At 38.9% G+C, this 27279-nt stretch overlaps 2 protein-coding genes across 5 annotated transcripts in view; one reads left to right on the forward strand and one right to left on the reverse strand.

The window, feature by feature from the left end:
• Positions 1-5343, forward strand: part of PAN3 (poly(A) specific ribonuclease subunit PAN3) — a 92612-nt gene extending 87269 nt beyond the window's left edge. For all 4 annotated transcript variants that reach the window (XR_011558948.1, XR_011558949.1, XM_070749869.1 and 1 more), the window contains one exon: positions 2341-5343. Coding sequence is in view for 2 of the 4 variants with exons in the window: in XM_070749869.1 (XP_070605970.1) it covers positions 2341-2481 (141 nt within the window). In the remaining 2 variants the exon portion in view is untranslated. The remainder of the gene's footprint in view (positions 1-2340) is intronic.
• A 2973-nt stretch (positions 5344-8316) lies between these two features.
• Positions 8317-27279, reverse strand: part of LOC139166404 (vascular endothelial growth factor receptor 1-like) — a 31339-nt gene continuing 12376 nt past the window's right edge. The window contains exons 6-11 of the mRNA XM_070749872.1: positions 25270-25369; positions 20668-20773; positions 20286-20428; positions 18402-18483; positions 14349-14440; positions 8317-11774 (exon numbers count right to left, since the gene is read on the reverse strand). Coding sequence (XP_070605973.1) covers positions 11579-11774; positions 14349-14440; positions 18402-18483; positions 20286-20428; positions 20668-20773; positions 25270-25369 — 719 coding nt within the window. The 3' untranslated portion in view covers positions 8317-11578. The remainder of the gene's footprint in view (positions 11775-14348; positions 14441-18401; positions 18484-20285; positions 20429-20667; positions 20774-25269; positions 25370-27279) is intronic.

Here is a 27279-nt window from a genome sequence, read left to right on the forward strand (position 1 = left end):
TAGATATTAAACGTCCAGAGACCCCTGTTAAAATGCTAGGTTTTTGAGATATAAAAAACTTCAGGCCAAGATAAATCACTTCAAAAAAAAATTCACTTTTAATATAATATGTAAACTGTAAAATTCAATTGGAAAAAAAACCTGAAATATTTTTGGGGAAAATAATAAAAAACATACAAACAAGATTGCATGTGTATGCACTTCATTAAATTCATACTTTGTTAAAGCATCGCTAATTTAAAAAAAAACAAAAAAACAACGCTTCACCAGAAGAATATCAAGGTTTTTGAATGGCCCAGTCAGAGCCTGGACCTGGGTCCAATTGAAAATCAGTGGGTGACCTGAAGAGGACTCTACATAGGAGATGCCCTAACAATCAAAGTTTGGAAACTTCAGATCGTGCAGAATGCAGCTGCGAGAGCAATCATGGGCTTTCCCAAATACGCCCATGGTACACCAACACTCCACAGTCCACATTGGTTGCCGATCAGTTTCCAATCACAATTCAAAGTGTTGGTTATGACCTATAAAGCCCTTCATGGCACCGGACCAGATTATCTCCGGGACCGCCTTCTGCTGCACAAATCCCAGCGACCAGTTAGGTCCCACAGAATGGGTCTTCTCCGGGTCCCATCAACTAAAGAATGTCGCTTGGTGGGACCCAGGGGAAGAGCCTTCTCTGTGGCGGCCCCGGCCCTCTGGAATCAACTGCCCCCAAAGATTAGAATTGCCCCCACCCTCCTTGCCTTTCGTAAGCTGCTTAAAACCCAACTCTGCCATCAGGCATGGGAGAATTGAGACCCTCTTCCCCCTAGGCCTTTACAATTCCATGCATGGTATGTATGTATGTATGTTTGGTTTTTTTATATATTAATGGGCTTTTAATTATTTCTAACATCAGACTACTATTGTACACTGCTTTATTGTTGCTGTTAGCCGCCCCGAGTCTCCAGAGAGGGGCGGCATACAGATCCAATAAATGAATGAATGAATGAATGAATGAATGAATGAATGAATGAATGAATGAATGAATGTCACGAAGAGAGGACAAGAATGTTTTGGATCTCTGAGTCTTGGCAGAGTTAGATTCCCAGAAGACGAGTACAAATGCACTAGAGTGCCTTCCATCCCCTGTCCTATTGCTCTCCTATATCTCCTATACCTTTCTTCTATTCCTATATCTCTTCTTCTATTCTTTCATTGATATGTTCTATTACTATATCTTCTTTTCTATTCTTTCATAGATATATTTTACTATGAGTATCTCCTCTATAACCTTCTTCATTTTACTATGTGTATGTGTGTGTATATATATACATATATATATATGTAGATTGTTCTGAGTTCGGGTTTTGCCCTGTGTAATATTCTGCATGTCTATGCGACGTTTCGGTGAAATCACATTCACCATCATCAGGCTGAAGTTCCACAACAACACGAAGCTTGGAACTTCAGCCTGATGATGGTGAATGTGATTTCACCGAAACGTCGCATAGACATGCAAAATATTACACAGGGTAAAACCCGAACTCAGAACAATCTATATACATATACCCATGAAAATTTACGAAAACAAATATATATATATATATATATATAGTCATAGTCACCCAATCTATTTGCTACATTCAAAGCAAATCTCCACCCCCACACTACATGCTAAGAAGAAATGTCAGTTGCTAATATTCATTTGCAAAAACACAAAGATTGGAACTCCAGCCTGATGATGGTGAATGTGATTTCACCGAAACGTCGCATAGACATGCAAAACATTACACAGGGCAAAACCCGAACTCAGAACAATCTACATATATATATATATATATATATATATATATATATATATATATATATATATATATATATATATATATTTGTTTTCGTAAATTTTCACGGGTATATGTATGTAGATTGTTCTGAGTTCGGGTTTTGCCCTGTGTAATATTTTGCATGTCTATACACACATATATATACACACACACACACACTAAAACCCTCATTGTGTATTGGAATGAATGAATAAATGAATACATACATACATACATACATACATACATACATACATACATACATACAAACATACATACATACATAATCTGACAGATATGGAGTTCTTTTGCTAGTCAAAAGTGGGCAAAGATTCCTAAGGCAAGACTACCATCCTAATAGACTCCTATCCCCAAAAGACTGAATGCTGTCTTTTTTATTGTTGTTGTTGTTAACTGGAATGCCGGGATAATAAATGAAAGGGGGGGATGTTCTTTTGCCTGCCAAAACTGTTTCTGATTATTAAGCTCTATTAAGAAATAGTCCTGACATTCTCTCCACATTTGATTTCAGTTAGATGCTGGTGTGCCAGAAAAAATAAGCCTCATTTCCAGAGACGAGAAGAGTGTCCTCGTGGTGGCATACAGCGACTTAAAACGCTGCTTTGAAAATACTTTTCAGGAACTGATTGCAGCCACAAATGGCCAGTTGTAGTGTTTGCAGAAAAGCATGCAGGACATTGCTGAGGAACCAGAACCAAGCGCAAATTGCACTACAACAGATTGTCATCATCTCATTTCATATTTTGGGAAACAAAACACCATGAGATGGTGCACCTCGGTCAGGTACACTGTTACTTGAAGGGAAGAATGTTTTTGCTTACCCTGGAGCTCTCTGGCTGCCATTGGAGGCTTTATCTGTGAAGAGTTTATTTTAAAGGAGCACATCGAGAGCATGATGCTCCTGCTTTTATTTTATTTTTCCACTTGCATATGCACTAATTTTAATTTTTAAAGACTTTCTGATCCCTGATGTTTTGCCACATTGGATCTTACTAAGGGAATCTCTTTGCAAAGACATTTCTGGGATTTTTTTTTCCTTTCTTTTTTGCCACTGAATATACTGCAATCTATTGGTTTTGATATTATTTGCACTCCAAATACTATAAAGGACCAGGTAAATAATTTCATAGAAATTGTGTTCTGTAAATTACAGTGTAGCTTGTAACCTCTGTAAAACTGTATAATATGCCATCCACTGTTTGATTAATTAATCGAACAAGAAGATGAGTGTTTAAAGACAAAAAAAAAATCAAGTAAAATATCTCAGAAACATCATATACAAAATCCCTTTTATTTGGCTGAAGCTTTGTCAAAGCGAAATGGCACCATTTTGAGTTGTGTACTGTACTCTCTGGGGCAAACCCGATTTGTTCTAAACACAACCAGCGCCTTTTAAATAAAATACCTGTTTCTATATTTTCCTGCTAATCAGATACATTTACATTTATGCAATTTTTAATAGACTTTTTTAAAAACAAATAATTGTTGCAGTCCTGAGATTTCAGGAATGTATTCCTTTAAGTTACCTATAGTACCCTTCTTTTGTATAAAAGTTCTGTTCTTTGAACCACAGCTTTATTATGGTACTTTACACTGGATACAGATACAGAGACACTGTTCAGAAGATTAAGTACATAACAGCAGTTGTCTGGCATCGAAAGCTTTTGAAGTGTTATAGTCTGATTCTGGAGGAATGACGGTCTGCTGTGCCTTTGCAGTCACTGCTTAGCCCAAAGTAAATATTACCTTTGATATAATACTCAACGCATGAGTATTCGGTCTTCAAGTCTGGATTTTCCCCTTTAATTCATTTTCCAATTCTGGACCCACTGTTGTCTACAAGCTTGGGTATTCAAGGGAATTTATAGTAGAACATCTACACTTTGATACGGATGACTGCCAAATATATATAGGACTATTTTTTTTTCCCTTTCTCAAAGCGGTAGTGAAAGACTGTATATCGGTGCACTGAATATTTAATAGCACCGAGTGCTTGCCATGAAGAAGGTGTCAGAACTGATTCATAGCACTTCCAACCGATGCTACTGGCATCCATTTTATTCTTGATATTTGTAATTTCAGATAAATTTTTAATAGTTCTCTCCAGTTTTATAAGCTTTAATGACGACACACTTTGCTTTAGATTTATCCACAAGAAAACAGTGCTCTTCATAATGAAGACTTTTGGAAAAGAACGGCCCACAGTTAACACCTTTACTTAAACAAAACGGAGCCTGAAATCAATAGTATCAATCAATGAGCTGAAATAAACAAAAGCCAATTATTTTAATCTGGCCGAAAATTAAACCATGATGTTTGTTATTTAGAAGATAACAGTTGCCATAACATTATTTTTTAATATCATAAGGAACAGGGACTTTAAGACACGAATATGGGAAACCAGTCTTTTATCATTAGCTCATGTATTTGATGAAGAGCAGCTGTCTTTTTATATGTTTTTGGAAATCATATTGTAATTCTTTTGTACAAAAAGAAGTAGTAATTGTATTCTAGGAGAAATATTGAATGCTTTATTTATAAGCGGGCTGAGGCTTCTTTTTTTCCCAATGTTTTGTTTTGGTCTTTTTTTTTTTTTAAATGAAAGGGGATCATCTCTTCAGTTGCAGCAATTGGAAAGTTTTTGACAGATTATTTTGTGGACCAATAATTCAGGAAAGGCAGGGGTAAAGCAGGGCTTCGGGCTCCTCCTGGCTGTGTAAGTAAAGCAAGGCCCACCTCATAAAGACAAGTTGCGTTTTGCAAATCCTTGTCAGCACACGGTATCCATTCCTTGGCCCCAGTAATCTCAGGACTTGTTTTAAAGTAAATTTTACAAAACGAAAAGTACAGAGAGCCAATAAATTTCCATATGTAACTGTTACCTAAAAAAATAATTGCTGTTGGGTGATGCATAAGAACAACATGGAATTTTTATTTTTATTTTTTTTGTTTTGTTTTTATGTGGTCCATGTTTTTGAATTTTCTACTTGGTGTTTTTTGGGGGGAGAATTCTACCACTCCAGTGCAAATTCCAGTGAGAGAAGGCTGTCCAGCACGTTCCATTCAGAGGAAGCGTCATTTGTGTGTCATCTCTAAAGCTGAATAAGGATTTTTGAAAAGCAATGCCTACTTTTTCCACCCAGGGAAGCAATTCTGACCTTCCTGATTTTATAGTATATAAAGCACAGAATGGACAACCTTTGAAATCATGTAATACTAGTTTAAATTTAAATTGTTCTGTTTTAGCTTGCTTGTTTGGACTTTTGTTTTCTGCTACACTGTAAATATTTGGGGGGGTATATGATGTAATTTCATTTTGTTTTTCATTTTGCCCTTGTCTCAGTAAAATTCTAGATGTGAGTATCTTCCCCTAAAAAGCACCAGTATGTTACATTCTGATGTCATGATCCCACTATGTGTTACCTTATAATCCTGTTTTTCATTCTTTTCACATGTACAGCAGTATTTTTAATAAAGAATTCCAGAAATAATATGGCTTCTTTGAGCAAGCAAAGATATGGGTATTGTATTCTACTTCTTATATTAATGGTCATTTTCTTTCATCACACTCTTTGAAAAGACACGTTGCCTATTTGAAGTACAGAAGTTCATTGGGAAATAAAAACATGAAATGTTTGCTCATGTTCGAGTAATAGAACATACTACTTACATCAACAGAGTGCAAATTTCAGAGTAACCAAAGCTCTCTGAAAATTATTTTCATTTCCTATTATTCAAATTCCCTTGTCAGCTTTAACAAAAATGTTGACGGTCGTTCAAAACATTGAATAATTGAGTTTTATGAAATTTTCTACTACTTGGAGTGTTATTTGCAAAAATAAAAATGGTAAAGGCCTCTGTACCTGCACAGTCCCTGTAATTTTTATGTAAAGTATAAAAACTTGTAAACTTCATGTTACAGTAATTATACAAAAATGCCAATATTGTATGAATTTATCTGGGTTTTTGATTCTTTAATTTAGACCTTGCTTTAGAAAATTTATTTAACTGATTTAAAATAAAAGCTGCAGGAAGTTTGCCTGGTGCCCTTTATCAAATATAAAAAGGCAGGGAAAATTAATAAACTATTTTAAAAAATATATACACTGATCTATCACAATGACCCAGAAAATACATGTATAATTTCCCTATTTAAATCTTAAGTATGGCAAAAGATAAAAGCATGTATTAAAATTTGAAATTAGGCATCGGGCCAGATTACTTCTGCCGTATGAATCCCAGCGACCAGTTAGGTCCCACAGAGTTGGCCTTCCCCAGGTCCCATCAACCAGACAATGTCGTTTGGCAGGACCAAGGGGAAGAGCCTTCTCTGTGGGGGGGCCGGCCCTCTGGAACCAGCTCCCCCCGGAGATTCGCACTGCCTCCACCCTCCTCACCTTTCGCAACAGTCTTAAGACTCACTTATGTCGCCAAGCTTGGGGTGATTAGATCTTGGCCCCCTGGCCAATACATGGGATATATGGCTGTGATTTGAATTTGTTTGATTGATTTTTAATATAGCGGGTTTTTAGCTTATGCAGTTTTTAATTAATTAGATTTGTCTTTGTATTTACTGTTTTATATTATATGCTGTGAGATGCCCCGAGTCTTCGGAGAGGGGCGGCATACAAATCTTAATAACAATAACAATAATAATAATAACAACGGGTCACTACATTATCATGATTGTAAGCCGGATTCTAAGCACCCAAATCATAATATCATGACCCCAGTAACACTGCAATAACCATGAGTAGCCACGAGTTCCCCTTGTTCAGTGCTATCACGTTTTTGAACGTTTGCTGAATTCACTGAACCCTGAGATCACCTCTATCGTACCTGGGCATAAATGACAGCTTCTATAAATGATGCACAATAAAATCTTAGTTGTGCTGAAAATTCTATTAGGAATACTGTAATGCAATTGATAATTGAGTAGTGAGTTGAATGTGTCTTTCCCCCAAAGATCTGAATCTGTCTGCCTGATCTTATAAGAAAATACACTTGCTGTATGTTGTGGTTAGCTCTGGCCCAGCTCCTGCCCCAAAGACTGTGGATGTGGGGGAGACATCCACATGCTGCAGGCCTGTTTTGCTCCCGGTGGAATCTGCTGATGAAGGCTCCTCTGACCAAGAAGACATGAGTGACAGGGAGGAGGAGGGTGTGGCAGACAGCTCAGAAAGAGATCAATTATCTAGCTCCTCCTTGGATTCGGAACAAGAGTTAATGATACAGCCAGGCATGCGGAGAGCGATGCATAGGCAGCAACAACTGAGAGATTATTATAAAAGAAAATGAGGCCACCTGTGGTTGGGTGGGGCTGTGGTAATTAGTGAGGCTGCTATAAATAGCAGCCTGTGGGTTTGGCCATTGTGGAGGATTATCTGATCGTTGTGTTTCGTGACTGCTTTACTGACTTTGACCTTTGTGTGCTGATTTTCCCCCGCTTTGAAACTAAACCAGAGCAAAGTGTGTTTCACTTTGTGAAAGAAGGAGGACTGAATTGCCTCACAGCTGCAAGCTAAGTATCACAGAACTGATAAGGGACTTGTACAAATTACCAGTTTGTTTGGAGACGAGTGCTCTTTGCTATACAAAAAGAGTGCTTCGTTTATTTGCATTTTCGGTATAAAGAACATTGTTTTGAATTTTCAAACGTGTGTGTGTGTGTGTCTGAAATTGTATCTGTGAATTTTCGGGAGGATTCTACCAGAGAGCTCGACAGAACACTGTAGCTTAGAATCTTTGTTGTTTGTTGCACGAATTGAAGTTTCTGATTATTTTTTACCTTATGGTATTGCTGAATCTGTGGATGGAGCTGTTAGTTAGATCTAACCAAGGTATTTGTTAGATATAACTGGGAAGGGGGAGAGATTATAGACAGTTCATTTTAGAAACCCATCTGTGCTAGTTCATGGACTGAATCATTGACTGTTGAAAGAAATTTCCAATGAAAGAAAACATTACCAACCACAGATTACTAGGGCCTAGTTATAACCTTTGAAGTTAAGGACTTGCATGTTACTACAATCAGTACAGAAGGAGATAAGGGTCAAAGTAGGATTAGTCAGAGATTACAGTAGTAATCCCTTAGATTACAGCATCGCATTGCATTATCAGTTAACAGATTTCTAAATGTTCAGATATCAAGCACCAGTTTTGATGCACCAAATGTCATGCGAATTAAGATAAGGACTCTCTAATGCCCTTGGTTTCAATACAGCATAACTCATAGCTTCATTGAGCTACGCAAGCCCCTTGGCCACGACAAGGCAGCAATCCACCAAGGAGTTACAAATATTTTTAATTGCTATTTTATTAATCAGATTACAGAAGAAGTTAGATTTAGGATTAACACTTCTTGACATATTTTTCTAGCTATGTAACAAAAGATGACTGAATTCTCTCCATCCCCTTTTCTCCCCACCGCCTGCAAACATTACTTTAAACCTTGGAATGAATTTTATTTTTTATATAAAAATGTATATTTTATTTATTTTTATTTTTATTTTGAAAATTTAAAAAGTACATTAAAATAGCTTTAAAATCTTAAGGTACAGGTACATGCTATTTACATCCAGTTTTTAAAGTCTTGTTACAAACATTAGAACTTTAAAAAACAAACAAACTTCCATTTATAACCAATAGTCTAAATTGAAGATTACGGTAAATCCCAACCTCAAATTTTTATTTTCTCATGAAGTGTACTTTTAATATCAGGAGCATAGGCGTATTGATTTTATAAAATGTTCCAAAATCCAAACACACTTAACAATGTAATACTATGCAGGTTTCCTCAGACGTGAACTCCATTGGAGTTCAATGAAACTTCATTCAAAATAATTGGGATAGGACCTAAGCCAAAAACTGTTGGCTGACCCCAGTGAAGCAAATTTAGGCACAATCTCAGCTCCGTTGCTGTCAGTGGAATGTAAGCATGACTAACATGAATGGCTTTGACAGATTAACATCCAGTGGTTCATTAATGAACCAAAGCAATGCTTCCCAACCTTCAGCGTGAATGAAGCTTGCAAGACGGTTTTAGCATTAAATAAGTATTACAGCTAAAATAGCACCAGCAGTTTTGAGTTCAGCAGTATTTTATAAAGAGATTTCTTAACCTTCTCATTCCCATATGGATTAGCTACAATACAATACTAGGTTTATCCTCAATAGGCTAACTTCAACTAATTCTTCTTCCTATGTTGCCATTGGCTATTTTATAATACAAAATCTGAATATAATATAAGAAATACATATAGAAATTTTTGTTACTCTATCAGCGTATTACTTTCAAAATAACTTTTTTTAAAAAAAGCAATTCTATGTATATTTATTTAGCCCAATGTATACTGTAGTACATTTCTTTAGAAACACCTTATCTTAGACTTGTATAAAGCATGTAATGAATCAAATTACTACCGCACGAATCCCAGCGGCCGATAAGGTCCCACAGAGTTGGCCTCCGGGTCCCGTCGACCAAACAATGTCGTTTGGCGGGCCCCAGGGGAAGAGCCTTCTCTGTGGTGGCCCCGGCCCTCTGGAATCAACTCCCCCCCCCAGAGATTAGAACAGCCCCCACCCTCCTTGTCTTTCGCAAATTACTCAAGACCCACCTTTGTCGCCAGGCATGGGGGAGTTAGGATATTCCTTCCCCTAGGCCATTACAAGTTATGTATGGTATGTTTGTGTGTATGTTTGGTTTTTATAATAAGGGTTTTTAGTTGTTTTATTAAATTGGATTGTTACATGTTGTTTTTTATCATTGTTGTTAGCCGTCCCGAGTCTGCGGAGAGGGGCGGTGTACAAATCCAATAAATAATAATAATAAGTTGGTCCTCGACTTATGACCACAATTTGCCCTGTTTTACTACATTTTTCTTGCCACAGCTGTTAAGTCAATCACTGCAATTGTTAAGTTAGTAACACGTTTGTTAAATGAATTTGGCTTCCCCAATTGGTTTTGCTTGAAGTTCGCAAAAAGTGATTATCACACAACCTTTAGGCCACTGCGACCGTCATAAAGATGAATCACTTGCCAAGTGCCTGAATTTCAACCACATGGTCATGAAGATGTTGCGGTGGTCTTAAAGTGTGAAAAAAACGGTCTTAAGTCACTTTTTTCAGTAGCGTAACTTTGAATGGCCACTGAATGAACTGTTGTAACTCAAGGACTACCTGTATTTCTATAGGTATGATAATTACTGAATGAATTACTTCTACGGGTATGAGGGTATACTCTGTCCTCAACTTGAGACACCCAAAAAGACACTTGGGATTCTCTATTGTTGGCCCTCAACAATTGCTAATGTGAGACAATGGCTTCCCTCTACGGAGGTTGTGAGCGCTCCAACGCTTGAGACTTTCAAAGGGAGATTGGACTGCCATTTGTCCAAAATGATGTAGGGCAGTGATGGCGAAACATTTTTACTTCAGATGCCGAAAAAGCATTGGCATGTGCAATTGTGCATGCGCGAGTGCCCACACCCATAATTCAATACCTTGCGATGGCAAAAACAGCTTCCCTTGCCTCCTGGAGGCCCTCTGGAGGAGAGAAATGGCCTGTTTTCCAAATTCTGGTGGCCCAGTAGGCTCGTGTTTCACCGTCCTCAGGCTCCAAAGGCTTCCCTGGAGCCGGGGAAGGGTAAAAATGCTCTCCCCCATCCCCCCGAAGGCTCTCTAGAAGCCAAAAACACCCTCCCAGAGCCTCTGTGTGAGCCAAAAATCAGCTGGCCAGCACACTCATGCATACTGGAGCTGAGATTAGGCAATGGCTCACATGCCAACAGATATAGCCATGCCATAGGTTTGCCACCACTGGTGTAGGGACTCCTGCTTGAGTAGGGGGAAGGGGTTGAACTAGATGACCTACAAGGTCCCTTACAACTCTAATAATAATCTAATCTAATGATGGAGCCAGCTGAATATTTGGTTGGGCCACTTTAAGAACATAAGAAGAGCCATGCTGAATCAGGCCAAAGCCCGTCAAGTCCAGCATTCTGTGTCTCACTGGCCCACCAATTGTCCATGGGGATCTTGAGCAGAAAGAGAAGGCAAAACCCTCCCTTTCCCTTGACCCCCAACAAATAGAACTCAAGGGAATCCTACCTGCCTCAACCAACATAGAGGCGGCACATAGACATCTGTTTCAATGACCACCATTTCAGTAACCACTTTTTCAGATTAGTTTCTTCTTGTGCAAAGATAGAAACTGTCCCTAAATCAATGTTTCTGTTTTCTGTTTATTATTGAACTATGCCTGTTCATCCAGAAGGGTACCACATTTGGTTTAAATCATTTTTAAAAGTGTCATAATGGCTAGTAAAGGTGTGAAGTCAGCCTTACAAAAGATTAGATTGGCAGCTGTTTTGGAAATAGCAAACGTTGCACAGTGCAGTATGAAAAAAACAAAGAAATCCAGAGCATTAATCTGATGTTCGGAACTGGGGAGATCAACGGACAAGATTTTCATTCCCTCCAGCAAATAGCTCTTCTTCTGTACTATATTTCTCTCCCACCTTTAATACTGTAAATAAATAAGGCAACATGCATATATAACTCCCCTTCCTCCTATTTATGTTGCTTTCAGCTATTGGACAGGGTCTCATGCATGCTGATGTGTGGAGTTGCATTATAGAAATATTTTTTGGGAAACTGAGCAAGGTGATGATGAATTAATGAACAGCAAAATAATATTTGGTGCACTGAAGTGGCAGAGACCTGCAGTTCAAAAGACAGGCATGGTAACGTTAGCAAGTAGAATGGCGCACCATTGAATTGAGGCTGGAAGGGGATAGATCCTGCACTAGTTTCTCTTCCCGCATTGTTTTGCTACAGGTACGTGACTGCATCGTTTCGGTGATATGATCAAAACTTAAACTGTAATGATTTGGCTCAGCCGTGTCCAAAAAGACAGCTCCCTTGCTTCTGTTTCCAGGGTAGAAACTGTAAGTGGAAAAAAAAGAGTCTCTTTAGCTGGACATCAAAGAATATACAGTGATACCTTGTCTTACAAACTTAATTGGTTCCGGGACAAGGTTCTTAAGGTGAAAAGTTTGTAAGACGAAACAATGTTTCCCATAGGAATCAATGGAAAAGCGATGAATGCGTGCAAGCCCAAAATTCACCCCTTTTGCCAGCCGAAGTGCCCGTTTTTGTGCTGCTGGGATTCCCCTGAGGCTCCCCTCCATGGGAAACCCCACCTCCGGACTTCTGTGTTTTTGCATTGCTGCAAGGGAATCCCAGCAGGGGAATCCCAGCATCGCAAAAATGAGCACTTCGCTGGCAACGGAAGTCCGGAGGTGGGGTTTCCCAGCAAAGGGAGCATCAGTGAAATCGCAGCATTGCAAAAACACTGAAGTCCTCGAAACCCCCACCTCCGGACCTCTGTGTTTTTGCGATGCTGCGATTTCACTGAGGCTCCCCTCTCTGGGAAACCCCACCTCCGGACTTCCGTTGCCAGCGAAGCACCCGTTTTTGCCCTGCTGGGATCCCCCTCCTGTGATTCCCCTGCAGCATCACAAAAACACGGAAGTCCAGAGATGGGGTTTCCCATGGAGGGGAGCCTCAGGGGAATCCCAGCAGCGCAAAAACAGGTGCTTCGCTGGCAACAGAAGTCCGGAGGTGGGGCATCCCAGTGGTGGCGGTGGTTTGTAAGGTGAAAATAGTATGTAAGAAGAGGCAAAAAAATCTTAAACCCCAGGTTTGTATCTCGAAAAGTTTGTATGATGAGGCGTTTGTAAGACAAGGTATCACTGTACTTACAACAAGTTTACTATTACTGAATTTTGCTATTTAGTCTTTAGAAACATCATCATGTAATTAATGTCAAATAAAAATGCTGAAGAGGTAGTGTTTTGATTAAAGTATCAATAAAATTAACTAGTCAACATAGAGCAGTAAAACGGCAGCCACTCGCGGCCCTACTGCAACGGTTTGGTGGTGGGTGGTGCGTATCTGTGCGTGCATCCCCTTTAGCTTCCTGCACATATGCAGATTTGTACCCGAAGCATAGTGCTGGATGCCCGGAACAGAAGCACCCCAGCCATGGCCTACAGCACCCGCAGCAGCTGTTCCGCTCTGGACCTCGGCCCTGCTTTCCCGCGGCCCTCCTGCTGCCTGTGCCTGGCTAAGAGCGGCCTGGACTCCAGCAGCGCCTCGCTGGTCTCCTCCCCGGACTCCTGCAGCTCCTTGGCGGGCAGACCACTACATTGGCCACCTCTTCGAGCTGTTCGGCCAGGAGATGCGCCTGCCACCCTGCCTGCTTGAGCCATCCCGCCTCTTGCCCATCCCTGAGTTAGAGTAAAGAAGAAGATCTTTATGGAAGATGGAAAAAATGAGATGTAGCCTAGGTAAAAAGAACCGAAGTGTTTAAGTGCAGAAGTTCTAGATAACTTTCAGAAGTGGTTCAGGCAGATTCCTCTCAAAGTTATGAAGAGGAAGGGGTACAGCAAAATCAGACTTGCAGGATTCTCTTAATCTCAGTAAAAGTTTTAGCCTTCTGGTGGAGTCGGGGTCTCTAAACTTGGCAACTTTAAGACTTGTGGACTTCAACTCCCAGAATTCCTCAACCAGCCATGGCTGTTTGAGGAATTCTGGAAGTTGAAGTCCATAAGTCTTAAAGTCTCCAAGTTTGGAGACCCTGTGGAGCTTTAAGGGAGATATCAGTTACAATCATAATTCTTCCTGCAATCTATTCAGTAGTATGGTGAAAGTTAATTTGGGAAGTGTCAGCCCTTATTTTATCAAAAAACAGACACTAGAATGCTGTTTTAGAATAGCAAGATCTTGAAAACCCATCAACTTTCCTCTGCCACATCTTAAATGAAACATAGGCAGTCCCAAAATATCTCTGGGACCGCCTTCTGCCGCACGAATCCGAGCGACCAGTTAGGTCCCACAGAATTGGCCTTCTCCGGGTCCCATCGACTAAACAATGTCATTTGGCAGGACCCAGGGGAAGAGCCTTCTCTGTGGCAGCCCCGGCCCTCTGGAACCAACTCCCCCCAGAGATCAGAATTGCCTCCACCCTCCTTGCCTTTCGTAAACTTCTCAAAACCCACCTCTGCCATCAGGCATGTGGGAATTGAAATATCTTCCCTAGGCCTATATAATTTATGTATGGTGTGTTGTGTGCATGTTTTTTAAATTATGGGTTTTTAGATTTGTATTGTACATTGTTTCTATCACTGCTGTGAGCTGCCCCGAGTCTACGGAGAGGGGCGGCATACAAATTTAATAAGTAAGTAAGTAAGTAAGTAAGTAAGTAAGTAAGTAAGTAAGTAAGTAAGTAAGTACTATAGGCAATAGGAAAACTCAATCATTTTGAGTTTCTTTCTCATATTATCCTCTTCTCAGGACTGAATACAGTATTATGTTTTTATAGTTAACTATGCAGTTTTGATTTTTGTTTTATTACGATTGTTTTATTTATTCTATCATATTGTGATATATTTTCATAGAACCTGTTTACCAACCAGTAAGCTGAAAATATGTTTAATAAATGAAAGAAAGAAATACCTCCCAAAAGTTTGCTTTGGTCTGATCCCAGTCCATGTAAAACGTTTTAGCTGTTTCAAAGGCAGCAACATTCTCCCCTCAGCTTGATAATTCTGAAAGAGAATAGAATTCTGATTATGAAGGTTTGGGTTTTCTTTTATAACATTGCCAAAAACTATCTTGATGCATAACATTTCAAAATATTATACTTTGTCTTGTGAAATGTAGAAAAGATAGCTTTATTTGCAAGATTCACAGTAGCATCGTGATGAGGAAAAATGTATTTACTGCCCCTACTCTTCCTGCCTTCCGTAAACTCCTCAAAACCCACCTTTGCCGTCAGGCATGGGGAAATTAAACATCTCCCCCTGGGCACGTTTAATATATACATGGTATGCTTGTGTGTGTGTCTGTTAGCATATGGGGTTTTTTAAATCTTTAAATATTTTAATTAATTGGATTATTATGATTTGTTTTCACTGTTGTGAGCCGCCCCGAGTCTTCGGAGAGGGGCAGCATACAAATCCAAATAATAAATAAATAAATAAATAAATTTATTCATTTCATGTCCAGAAACAAATAACTTTGTAGGGGGGGGGGGTTGTGATTTATGAGGGAAATGATACATAGTCAATGGATGCATTTTGCTTAGTTGAACTTGTGCTCATTCTTCTTATTAATATCTATAATACGATGGACCTTCAATTTTTATGCATGATATATGGATCAACAACATCTTTCAGCTGTGGCGAGGGGGGCGTTTGCCCAGGTCCGCCTGGTGCACCAGTTGCAGCCCTATCTGGATCAGGAGTCACTGCTCGCAGTCACTCATGCCCTCATCACCTTGAGGCTCGACTACTGTAATGCTCTCTACATGGGGCTACCTTTGAAAAGTGTTCGGAAACTTCAGATCGTGCAGAATGTAGCGAGAGCAATCATGGGCTTCCCTAAATATGCCCATGTCACACCAACACTCCGCAGTCTGCATTGGTTGCCGATCAGTTTCCGGTCACAATTCAAAGTGTTGGTTATGACCTATAAAGCCCTTCATGGCACCGGACCAGATTATCTCGGGGACCGTCTTCTGCCGCACAAATCCCAGCAACCAGTTAGGTCCCACAGAGTTGACCTTCTCCGGGTCCCGTCAACTAAACAATGTCATTTGGCGGGACCCAGGGGAAGAGCCTTCTCTGTGGCGGCCCCGACCCTCTGGAACCAACTCCCCCCAGAGATTAGAATAGCCCCCACCCTCCTTGCCTTTCGTAAGTTCCTTAAAACCCACCTCTGTCCTCAGGCATGAGGGAACTGAGATATTCTCTCCCCCTAGGCTTCTACAATTTATGCATGGTATGTTTGTATGTATGATTGGTTTTATAACAAGGGTTTTTAGCTGTTTTAGTATTGGATTGTCACATGCTGTTTTTACCACTCTTGTTAGCCGCCCCGAGTCCATGGAGAGAGGCAGCATAAAAATCAAACAAATGAATGAATGAATGAACAAACAAACAAACAAACAAACATATTCACTGAGTTCCTTGAGTTTAGATCTCAATAAGCGCTTTAAGAATCTCATTAATTCTTTCCAGGCTTCTGTTAAAATCTTGAACCAGAGGAAAGTGGGAAGGGAGAAATCATCTGCACCATAATCAATGTCTTTTCCAGAAACTTTTAAAATATATATTTTTTTAAGCGGAATTTGTAATGGGAATGGTGATAACAATGGCTTTGGTCCAGCCCCATGAATGGTGGAGAAAGGGAAAGGAGGGAGAAAGATAGATTAAGTCTCTCTTTTTCTTTCTGGTGTGTTGGAACCCAGCCTGGAAGCCCTTTTGAGGGACAGATTTTCCAAAGAGTTACAGCAAGCCATGGTTTCGCCAAATCCTCACCACTGCTTAAGCCATTTCTTACTTCACCTACAAAAAGATATTGACAAAATTGAATGGGTCCAAAGACGGGCTACAAGAATGGTGGAAGGTCTTAAGCATAAAACGTATCAGGAAAGACTTCATGAACTCAATCTGTATAGTCTGCAGGACAGAAGGAAAAGGGGGGACATGATTGAAACGTTTAAATATGTCAAAGACTTAAATAAGGTTCAGGAGGGAAGTGTTTTTAATAGGAAAGTGAACACAAGAACAAGGGGACACAATCTGAAGTTAGTTGGGGGAATGATCAAAGGCAACATGAGAAAATATTATTTTACTGAAAGAGTAGTAGATCCTTGGAACAAACTTCCAGAAGACGTGGTAGATAAATCCACAGTAACTGAATTTAAACATGCCTGGGATAAACATATATCCATCCTAAGATAAAATACAGAAAATAGTATAAGGGCAGACTAGATAGATCATGAGGTCTTTTTCTGCCATCAGTCTTCTATGTTTCTATGTTTCTATGTTACTTAAAAAGGAATACAGCTGGATTAAAGGTTTGAGAGTTAACAGTAATAGGTTTTGGAGATCCAGGTGGTTTCAGTTATTTCTTGTGGTGCTTGGCCTTCTGTTGGCCGGCATTTCTTTCGGGAACAGAGTAGCCTCGAACTCATTTCCTACTCCCAATCCAACTCAAGTTATGATGACCCTCTCTCTGTCTCTCTGTCTCTCTGTACGTCCATCCACATTTAGCTCCTAGGACAGTGATGGTGAACCTTTTTCCCCCAGGTGATGAAACCATGTATGTCTATGTGATATTGCACATGTGTGAGTGCCCACACTCATAATTCAATACCTGGGTCAACGAAAATGGCCTCCCTCTCCCAAGGTCCCCTGGAGGCCTGAAACAGCCCATTTCCCAAACTCTGGTGGGCCCAGTAGGCCCATTTTCCACCCTCCCCAGACTCTAGAGGCAAAAATGCCCTGCCCATTCCCTCCAGAGACTCTCCAGAAGCCAAACATGCCCTCCCAGAGCCTCCAGGTGAACAAAAATTCAGTTGGCCAGCACACATGTGCACATCAAGTCTACGGAGAGGGGCGGCATACAAATCTAATAAATTGAATTGAATTGAACTGAATCGGAGCTGAACTAGAGTAACGGCTCACATGCCAGAATATATGACTCCATGTGCTACCTGTGGTACCCATGCCGTAGGTTCACCATCATTGTCCTAGAATAAGAGGAGCATTAAATAAACATAGAAACATAGAAGATTGACGCAGAAAAAGACCTAATGGTCCATCTATTTCCTGTATTTTATCTTAGGATGGATATATGTTTATCCCAGGCATGTTTAAATTCAGTTACTGTGGATTTACCAACCACGTCTGCTGGAAGTTTGTTCCAAGGATCTACTACTCTTTCAGTAAAATAATATTTTCTCATGTTGCTTCTGATCTTTCCCCCAACTAACCTCAGATTGTGCCCCCTTGTTCTTGTGTTCACTTTCCTATTAAAAACACTTCCCTCCTGAACCTTATTTAACCCTTTAACATATTTAATTGTTTCGATCATGTCCCCCCTTTCCCTTCTGTCCTCCAGACTATACACATTGAATTCATTAAGTCTTTCCTGATAAGTTTTATGCTTAAGACCTTCCACCATTTTGTAGCCCATCTTTGGACCCGTTCAACTTTGTCAATATCTAGAACCAAGTCACCTCCACCTTCTTCGTCCGAGGAAACTGCACTACCTGCCTCTGTCGGCAATAAAACAGGCCTATGACATGTTGATGTTTCCCCTGCATCCACCTCCACATTCCTTGGGGCAGGATCTGGGCCAGAGCCAACCACAACAGTTAGAATGCAGTATTGCAGGATATTTCTGCTGATTGCCAGAGTTCAATTCTCACTGGCTCGAGGTTGTCTCAGCCTTTAATCCTTCCAAGGTGGGTAAAATGAGGACCCAGATTGTTGGGAACAATATGCCAACTATGTAAACAGCTTAGAGAGGGTCGTAAACAACTGTGAAGTGTATATAAGCCTAAGTGCTATTGCTAACTCTATAACCCAAAAACAACCGGTATGAAATTATTCTTCCACACAGCAACTGACCTTGAGGAAATTAAGTATCTCAACATTTAGTTGTCTTCAGTTCATCAATTTAGAACTGAATCTAAAGCATATTTTAGGACTTACTTACATCAGGCTGAAATTTGTGCTTAGGTGAACTTTCTTCAAAGACTCTCTGGAATGGTTTCATCTTGAAAGCATGAACATATTTCCTTAGAAAGTAAACAGGGAAAAAAGTTTTTTTTAGATAATATCAATTTCAAAACATTACTATACAGTAGCTACATGTGAATATTTTATCATTGATGACAGCATAAGTAATGCCTGACAGTTTTTACTAATTATAAAAAGAATATTCACAAATTATGTCTGATACTAAGAATATTACATTTTTACGAATCTTGTATGGTTACTATTTGTATATGGCATTTATTTCATGCTCACCTGTAATACCTGCTTTTTGTTGTATCATATTTTTGGACGCCATCCAGAGTCTTTTTTGGTGAGATGAGAGTGGCTGAATAATTTGATTAATGTAAAAATAAAAACCACCTTAAAGCATGAACTCCTAAGTTTGAGTTGAAACACTAGAGCAGTGTTTCCCAACCTGGGCCATTTGAAGATATTTGGACTTCAATTCCCAGAATTCCCCAGCCAGCGAATGCTGGCTGGGGAATTCTGGGAGTTGAAGTCCAGATATTTTCAAGTGGCCAAGGTTGGGAAACACTGTGTTAGAGGATGAGCTGTTTTACCATTGGTAGAATTTCTCAACTGTTGGATTCTGCCTGCTACCTGCAGAGGTTCAACCACCACATCTAATCAATGTTGAATTACAGTTTTACAGGGTTGTGGGTTTTTTTCAATGGCCACGCCAACTTTTGGAATTGCAATGAATTTTACAAATTATTAAATACAATATGGACTGTTTGTTAGGTAGCATTTATTGAGGTTCTCTCAATCTCAGTAAACATTTTAGCCTCCTTGTGGAGTAGGGGTTCACCAAACGTGGCAATTTAAAAACCTGTGGACTTCAACTCCCAGAATTCCTCAGCTATCTATGTCTGGTTGAGGAATACTGGGAGTTGAAGTCCACGAGTCTTAAAGTTACCAAGTTTGGAGACCCTGTGGAGCTTTAAGGGAGATATCAATTACAATCATAGTTCTGTAATCTGTTCAGTAGTATGGGGAACAGAAGTTTATTTGGGACTGTTCTGGTTTCTGGTGGAAATTCAGCAAGTGCAAATAACGTTTATCAAACACATTATTTTATAAACAAAGAAACTCCATTTTATTCTCTTCTCTTCCGGTTATACACACATTTCATACTGGCGTATCTCTCCTGGCTCTTTTATCTGTCTTAATTGCATTCCTTACATTCCTTCTCCTGCTCTGCTAGACAAGATTTATTTCGTAAAAGCATGCTCACTAAAAAACAGCAGACAGACAGCTAATCACACAGAATACTTGGCTTACTTGGAGAGCGGCATAAAAAATCAACATCTTTTTGTTTGGCAACATTGAAACTCCACCCTTCTTATTTACTAGTCCCACGACGTGCCAATTACCTCAATTATTTAACCCATTCATCTCCTTAATATCTTCTTCCAGATCATTGCTATCTATGTTTCTGAATTCTTCTGAATTTAGGATTAACCCAGCGTGCCTCTAATTCTCCCTCACTAGATCCTGAACTCAGCCCCATCCTGTAGCTGGCCTCCCACCTGTTCTACTACCTGTAACTCCGGGCCCCCCACTACTTCATAAACACTATCTGAATCTGAGTCCTCAATATCTTCATCATCCTCCAACTGATCAAGAGTATGTACAACAGGGACCAACCACGTCTGCTGGAAGTTTGTTCCAAGCATCTACTACTCTTTCAGTAAAATAATATTTTCTCACGTTGCTTCTGATCTTTCCCCCAACTAACGTCAGATTGCACCCCCTTGTTCTTGCGTCCACTTTCCCATTAAAAACACTTCCTTCCTAAACTTTATTTAACATTTCATCTTACCCCAAAATTTCAGCACTTGCATTAGTCAAGGTTGGTACTGAACTGTGTTTCCTCTCATGAAGATCAGAGGAATTTGGAGAGCAAAGGTCAGAGTCAGTATCCTCTGGTAATAGAGTATTCAAAGGTATGTAATCTTTGCCGTCCTATGAAGACAGAAGAGAAAATGGTGAGACTAATTGTTATAAAAGCAGTGTAAAACTCACAAATATGTAATAAGTTTTAAAAATTTCTCTACCTATCTTAAAACAGTTCGATTGATCATACAATTAAACTGAAACATTACAGTATAAGCTAGTTCAGCTCCCTTACATTTATAATAATAAGCAATGTCACTTGGCGGGCCCCAGGGGAAGAGCATGACACACCACAGTTTTCTACATACCTGTTGTACATTAGCCTGAAGTAGGTCCCCTAATATTTCCACCAGCTCTGAGAACCGTGGTCTTTTATTTGGATCTCCTTGCCAACAGCTAAGCATAATACGGTATCTGCCCAAAAAACCAAACAAACCCAGAAGAATTATAAGCTTTATCTCTGCATAATTAGTTTCATTTTGTGGACCACTTTTTACCTTTGTCCTTCCATATGAGCTCCATTTTTTAATTGTTAAGATTATATGGCCACTTTTCCCTTTTTTTAAAAAAACTTTTCATGAAATTAATTGTCGCTGGAATTGAGTCTTTCCAACTTGCTTTCGGTCATCATCTTATCTTTCCTTCTACTTTTCTCAGTATCAGAATTTTCTCGAGAGAGATAGGTCCTTGCAGTGAAGTATGCATAAAAATTTACTACCATGCTGTGGGCATGGCTTATTTTGTGGGTGTGGCTTGGCAGCCATGTGACCAGGTGGGAGTGGCTTGACAATCATGTGACCGGGGGTGGTTTAAAGGTCTTGTGAGTGGCTTAAAGGTGGCCAACTTGACATCACTTGGGTTAGGGTGCCTGGCCTCTCCTCACCTTAAAGAGATACAATTTCCTTATCTATTTACCATTACTGAACATCCAAAATATACTCTTTAATTCTATGCATATATGTCATATGTGTACATACATATTACACACAGGCACAGAAAAATATATATTAAAATATATATTATCGTCGCTACAGAGCACTGCACGCCAAGACAACTAGATACAAGAACAGGTTTTTTCCGAACGCTATCACTCTACTAAACAAATATTTCCCTCAACACTGTCAGACTTTCTACTAAACCTGCACTTCTATTCTACTAGTTTTTCTCATCATTCCTATCACCCATTTCCTCCCACTTAGGACTGTATGACTGTAACTTGTTGCTTATATCATAAGATTTTTATTAATATTGCTTCTTCATTGCTTATTTGACCCCTATGACAATCATTAAGTGTCGTACCACATGATTCTTGACAAATGTATATTTTATTTTATGTACGCTGAGAGCATATGCACCAAGACAAATTCCTTCACACTTGGCCAATAAAATTCTATTCTATTCTATTCTATTCCATTCTATATAAATTGTATATGTATGTACACACAAACACACACAGCTCTTTTAAAATTATACACATTCAACCTCATGTACTGTGTTAGGAAAAACATACCCAGAAACCAGAAGGGAAAAAAAGAAAAAAAAAATCAAAAATATTCTACCGGTTCTGCGTACATGACTGTACCCCTAGGAGCCCATCACTGCATACTATGCAAAAGAATGATCATTTGAGCCTGGTTATTTATACCTTGAGTAAGAACTTTAATTGGATTTCTTTGAAGAGCCATTTGTTAATTTTTAAAAAATAAAATTATATATGAAGTTTCCAAAAGAGAGATGAAGTGAAAAATGCTTATATACTTTGGCTCTGTGATGGTTGCAGGAGAAAAACATTGATTTTTGTTCTAATGATTCCATGAGGCTGTTTAAAATAGAGGATGGGAACAAAATAAGGGCAGGATACAGCTAGAAACATTGGAGTTGATGGGATGTTTTGTTGCCAGTATAAATTTCAGGCAAGGGAGCACTTTAATGGGAATTTGAATGTAGCCTACTGCATCGTATTTTAATACTATAATTATCTATAATTATCTAAAAGCTTTTTCTAACTTAGCAAAAGCCTTCCAAGTACTGGCTAAACTTTTGTTCATATCGGTCTTTCATGTGTTCCAAATTTATCAAGTCTCTGTACTGGTTTCAAGCCAAACATCAGCAGCTACTTCAGATACTATATCGCAGTCTCTGATAATTTCCGATCTGTTCCTTCAATTTAGCATTCACTAAAATAATAATAGGGCCAAACAGAGAAATAAACTCCATAGTTTTGCCATTGGACAGCTACCCATAAATTTTATCATGTATTTGCATTGGCTGAGCACCCTTGGAAGTTGGAACATAAAGGAACAAGTTGTTGGCAGAGTGTATTATTCTGCAGTACATGTGCATTGTTGGATATCTATTGAGAATCCCATCTCTCCTTTAACAGCAGACTCCAGGAGGACTATAAAAGTAATTTTAGAAGAATATGGCCAAAGCTAATGGGGTTCCTATAGTTGTTTAGGGAACTTATATGGTAAATAATGATTGCTTTAGAAGTACGTTCAATTAGATGTGTTGTTTATTTGTTATCATGATTGTTGATAACTGAACAGTTTAAAATAATTAGTCCCTTTTAATAATTTAAACACTACAGCCAAAATAACTGAATTTTTTTTCCTCTTTAAATTATACCTAGTTATGAGAGCTTTACAGTTATGACTGGTTCCAAGGAGATAGAAAAAATTTGTAAAACAAGTCAGGAACAAGGAGGTGCAATCAATCCTCAAAAGAAGACCATGTGCTTTATATTTGAGATACCAGCAGTACTCTGCAAGCTCAGAATTGAAATTTTAAAATGCAAAGAAAGGAAAGTTACAAACTCCAGCTGCTCCCATCAAAATCCAGATAGTCCCAGATCTCTCTGACCTCTTCCATGCAATATTGTGCCCTTCCAATCCCTGTTCCTTTCACAACTTTCCTGTTTTCTTCTCTCTTATTTGCAGAAGAGGGAAAAGATCCCTTCTTCCATTTTACTTTTAAAACAGAAAGGAAATATTTCAATTAAACCTTCTCTGCCATTGCCTCTACACTTGGTACCGGACATTTCAGAAGATTGTTTTAGACTTGGCTCTGCCAGGTGTGGGTTCAGACCGAGTCTGCGGAGAGGGGCGGCATACAAATCCAATAAATAAAATAAAATAAATAAATAATTCACTTGAACGGGTAGCGATCCACTGGTGATGTCACAATGACATCACCTATCTGGTTCAGTGCCGGTTCAGGGTTTTTTTTAATTTAAAAAAATTGATTTTTTTTAAAAAAAAAATTATTCTGAGCATGCACAGAAGCTGAGTTTCCAGCACTGTGCATGCGGTCATCAACTTGTTTTCAGCTCCCCGCCCCCCCAGGAATTTTTTGGCACTGTCCTTGTGTGGGCAAAGCTTATGCGCACCCACGCGGCGTGGGAGGAAGTAAACCCGCAGCAAGGTAAGTAGGAAACCACACCTGGGCTCTGCCAATTAACATGGAAGTCTCTGTGTTATTTGTTTGTTTGTTTGTTTGTTTGTTTGTTTGTTTGTTTGTTTGTTTGATTGTTTGTTTGATTTTTATGCCGCCCTTCTCCTTAAACTCAGGGCGGCTTACAACATGTTAGCAATAGCACTTTTTTTAACAGAGCAAGGCTATTGCCCCCACAATCTGGGTCCTCATTTTACCCACCTCGGAAGGATGGAAGGCTGAGTCAACCTTGAGCCGGTGATGAGATTTGAATCGCTGACCTTCAGATCTACAGGTCAGCTTCAGTGGCCTGCAGTACAGCACTCTACCTGCTGCGCCACCCAGGCTCATCTTTATATTATGCAATCCTGGGGATGGCTGATTGGCTTGTGGATGGCCCATCCGCCTTATTAAACCCCATTCAATTAATTAAGTAAGTAAGTAAATTTCTATGCCACCCAACTCCTTGGGGACTTTTAGCCACGTCATTTTTTTTAACTTCAACTTCTTACTTTGAACTTATTTTAACGTTGGTTTTTTTAAACTCTGTTTTTAATTATCCTTTTCAATCACATTTTAATATTTTATGATGTTCTTTGCAAACCATTGACGTTCTTTGTAAACATAAGTGAGAAATTTGATTAATAAAACAAAAACAAAAACAATAATTGGCAATATGGAGCATATTCACTTTGTTTCCTTCTCCGCTCACCGTGAATAGAAACTGTATGTATTCTTTTCATTGATTTGATTTAAAAATAATGTTTCCTCTTTTTTTTCTCCTTAATACAATTATTACTGTACAAACTAACTGAGGGATTGTCCTATGGATTTCTTTGAATGTAGAAGTTAGGCACAGAATACAGTGGTACCTCTACCTACAAATGCCTCTACTTACGAACTTTTCTAGATAAGAACCGGATGTTCAAGATTTTTTTGCCTCTTCTCAAGAACCATTTTCCACTTACAAACCCAGGCCTCCGAAACTGTAACTGGAAAAGGCAGCGAGAAGCCTCTGTGGGGCCTCTCTAGGAATCTCCTTGGAGGGAGCAGGGCTGGAAAAGGTGGGGAGAAGCCTCTGTGGGGCCTCTCTAGGAATCTCCTTGGAGGAAACAGGGCCAGAAAAGGCGGAGAGAAGCCTCTGTGGGGCCATTCTAGAAATTTCTGGGAGGAAACAGGGCCTCCACCCTCCCTGTGGTTTCCCCAATCGCACACATTATTTGCTTTTATATTGATTTCTATGGGGAAAATTGCTTTTTCTTACCAACATTTCTATTTAAGAACCTGGTCACGGAACAAATCAAGTTCATAAGTAGAGGTACCACTGTAATTTATAAGCATTATTCTTGGACATACTGCAGCTCTGCCCTTCTAAAACTCTAGGATGTTTGGTATTTTTATGTGCACCTTAAAATCAGAATACATATTTGAAATAAAAGTGTGTGTGCGCGCACACACACAAACACACAAACACATACATTTCTGGGGTTGCAAAATCCGGAGCTTTCATGCACATGCCTTCTTTTAACTTTCTGAAGAAGACTTCATCTATTTGTAAGCCAGGATATGGGGAGGCACCTAAGAAAGAAAAGTTAGAGACAGAAATATAGAAACATAGAAGATTGACGGCAGAAAAAGACCTCATGGTCCATCTAGTCTGCCCTTATACTATTTCCTGTATTTTATCTTATCCCAGACATATTCAGTTACTGTGGATTTACCAACCAATGTCTCCTGGAAGTTTGTTCCAAGCATCTACTACTATTTCAGTAAAATAATATTTTCTCACGTGGCTTCTGATCTTTCCCACAACTAACCTCAGATTGTGCTCCCTTGTTCTTGTGTTCACTTTCCTATGAAAAACACTTCCCTCCTTAACATTATTTAACCCTTTAACATATTTAAATGTTTCAATCATGTCCCCCCTTTCCCTTCTGTACTCCAGACTATACTGATTGATGGAATCTTTAGAGTTATTGACAAAATTGAACGGGTCCAAAGACGGGCTACAAGAATGGTGGAAGGTCTTAAGCATAAAATGTATCAGGAAAGACTTCATGAACTCAATCTGTATAGTCTGGAGGACAGAAGAAAAAGGGGGGACATGATCTAAACATTTAAATATGTCAAAGGGTTAAATAAGGTTCAGGAGGGAAGTGTTTTTAATAGGAAAGTGAATATAAGAACAAGGGGACACAATCTGAAGTTAGTTGGGAGAAAGATCAAAAGCAACATGAGAAAATATTATTTTACTGAAAGAGTAGTAGATCCTTGGAACAAACTTCCAGCAGACGTGGTTGGTAAATCCACAGTAACTGAATTTAAACATGATAAACATATATCCATCCTAAGATAAAATACAGAAAATAGTATAAGGGCAGACGAGATGGATCATGAGGTCTTTTTCTGCCGTCAGTCTTCTATTTATTTATTTATTATTTATTTATTAGATGTGTATGCCGCCCCGAGTCTACGGAGAGGGATGGCATACAAATCAAATCAAATCAAATCAAATCAAATAGATAAATAAATTAAATAATAATAAATAATAAATAATAAATAATAAATAATAAATAATAAATAATAAATAATAAATAATAAATAATAAATAATAAATAATAAATAATAAATAATAAATAATAAATAATAAATAATAAATAATAAATAATAAATAATAAATAATAAATAATAAATAATAAATAATAAATAATAAATAATAAATAATAAATAATAAATAATTCATTCCCAAACTGATATTTTCATCCGCCAGGTTTCTTTTCCTCTCAAGAAAGCAAGGAGTTAATTCAAAGCTAAAGAGCTGCCCTAGAAACCTGTACTAGATGCCTAGAAGATTGTTTGTCTAAGGAACTGGTTAGCATTGACCGGTTTCCTCTGCTGTTGTGTCTGTCTCATCTGCCATTCTTCTTCGATGAATGAAATTGTTGCTTCCTTTGCAGGATGGATTTTGTATCCTGCATAAAAGAATGCAATGCCTCAGCATTCTCATCTTGAATGCCTTGTACCACTTCAGTCTGAGATATTTTGGTGTTTGCCTGCCTGGTGAGTCCCATTGATCAGTACAGAAAGGAAGCAGCTGTGTGTACCAGTGGTCCAGTATTGTGTGTGACCCAATGGGCTAGTGAGTAACTGCGGTTGGTTGTTATGACCTTCCATCTCCTCTGCCCTTGCCCCTATCTCTGTGTCTAGAAGGATCTCTTATCTGACAGCACAATTTTGAGATCAATGCCTTTGGGGGGAAAATGTTTGGGATGTGGTTTGCCAGCAGCAATTGAAGACAGCTAGAGTTCTTTTGCTTTGTTTTTCATGTCTTGTCTTACAATAAAGGTATCTTTTTTTTAAAAAAAGAGAGATAAATAAATTATAAAGATTGTAGAAATAGACTGAATAGTTAATAAGCATAAAATAAGAATCGATATACACTGCTCAAAAAAATAAAGGGAACACTCAAATAACAGATCCTAGATCTG

This window comes from Erythrolamprus reginae, chromosome 4, assembly GCF_031021105.1.
Source record: "Erythrolamprus reginae isolate rEryReg1 chromosome 4, rEryReg1.hap1, whole genome shotgun sequence".
Lineage (NCBI taxonomy): Eukaryota > Metazoa > Chordata > Lepidosauria > Squamata > Dipsadidae > Erythrolamprus > Erythrolamprus reginae.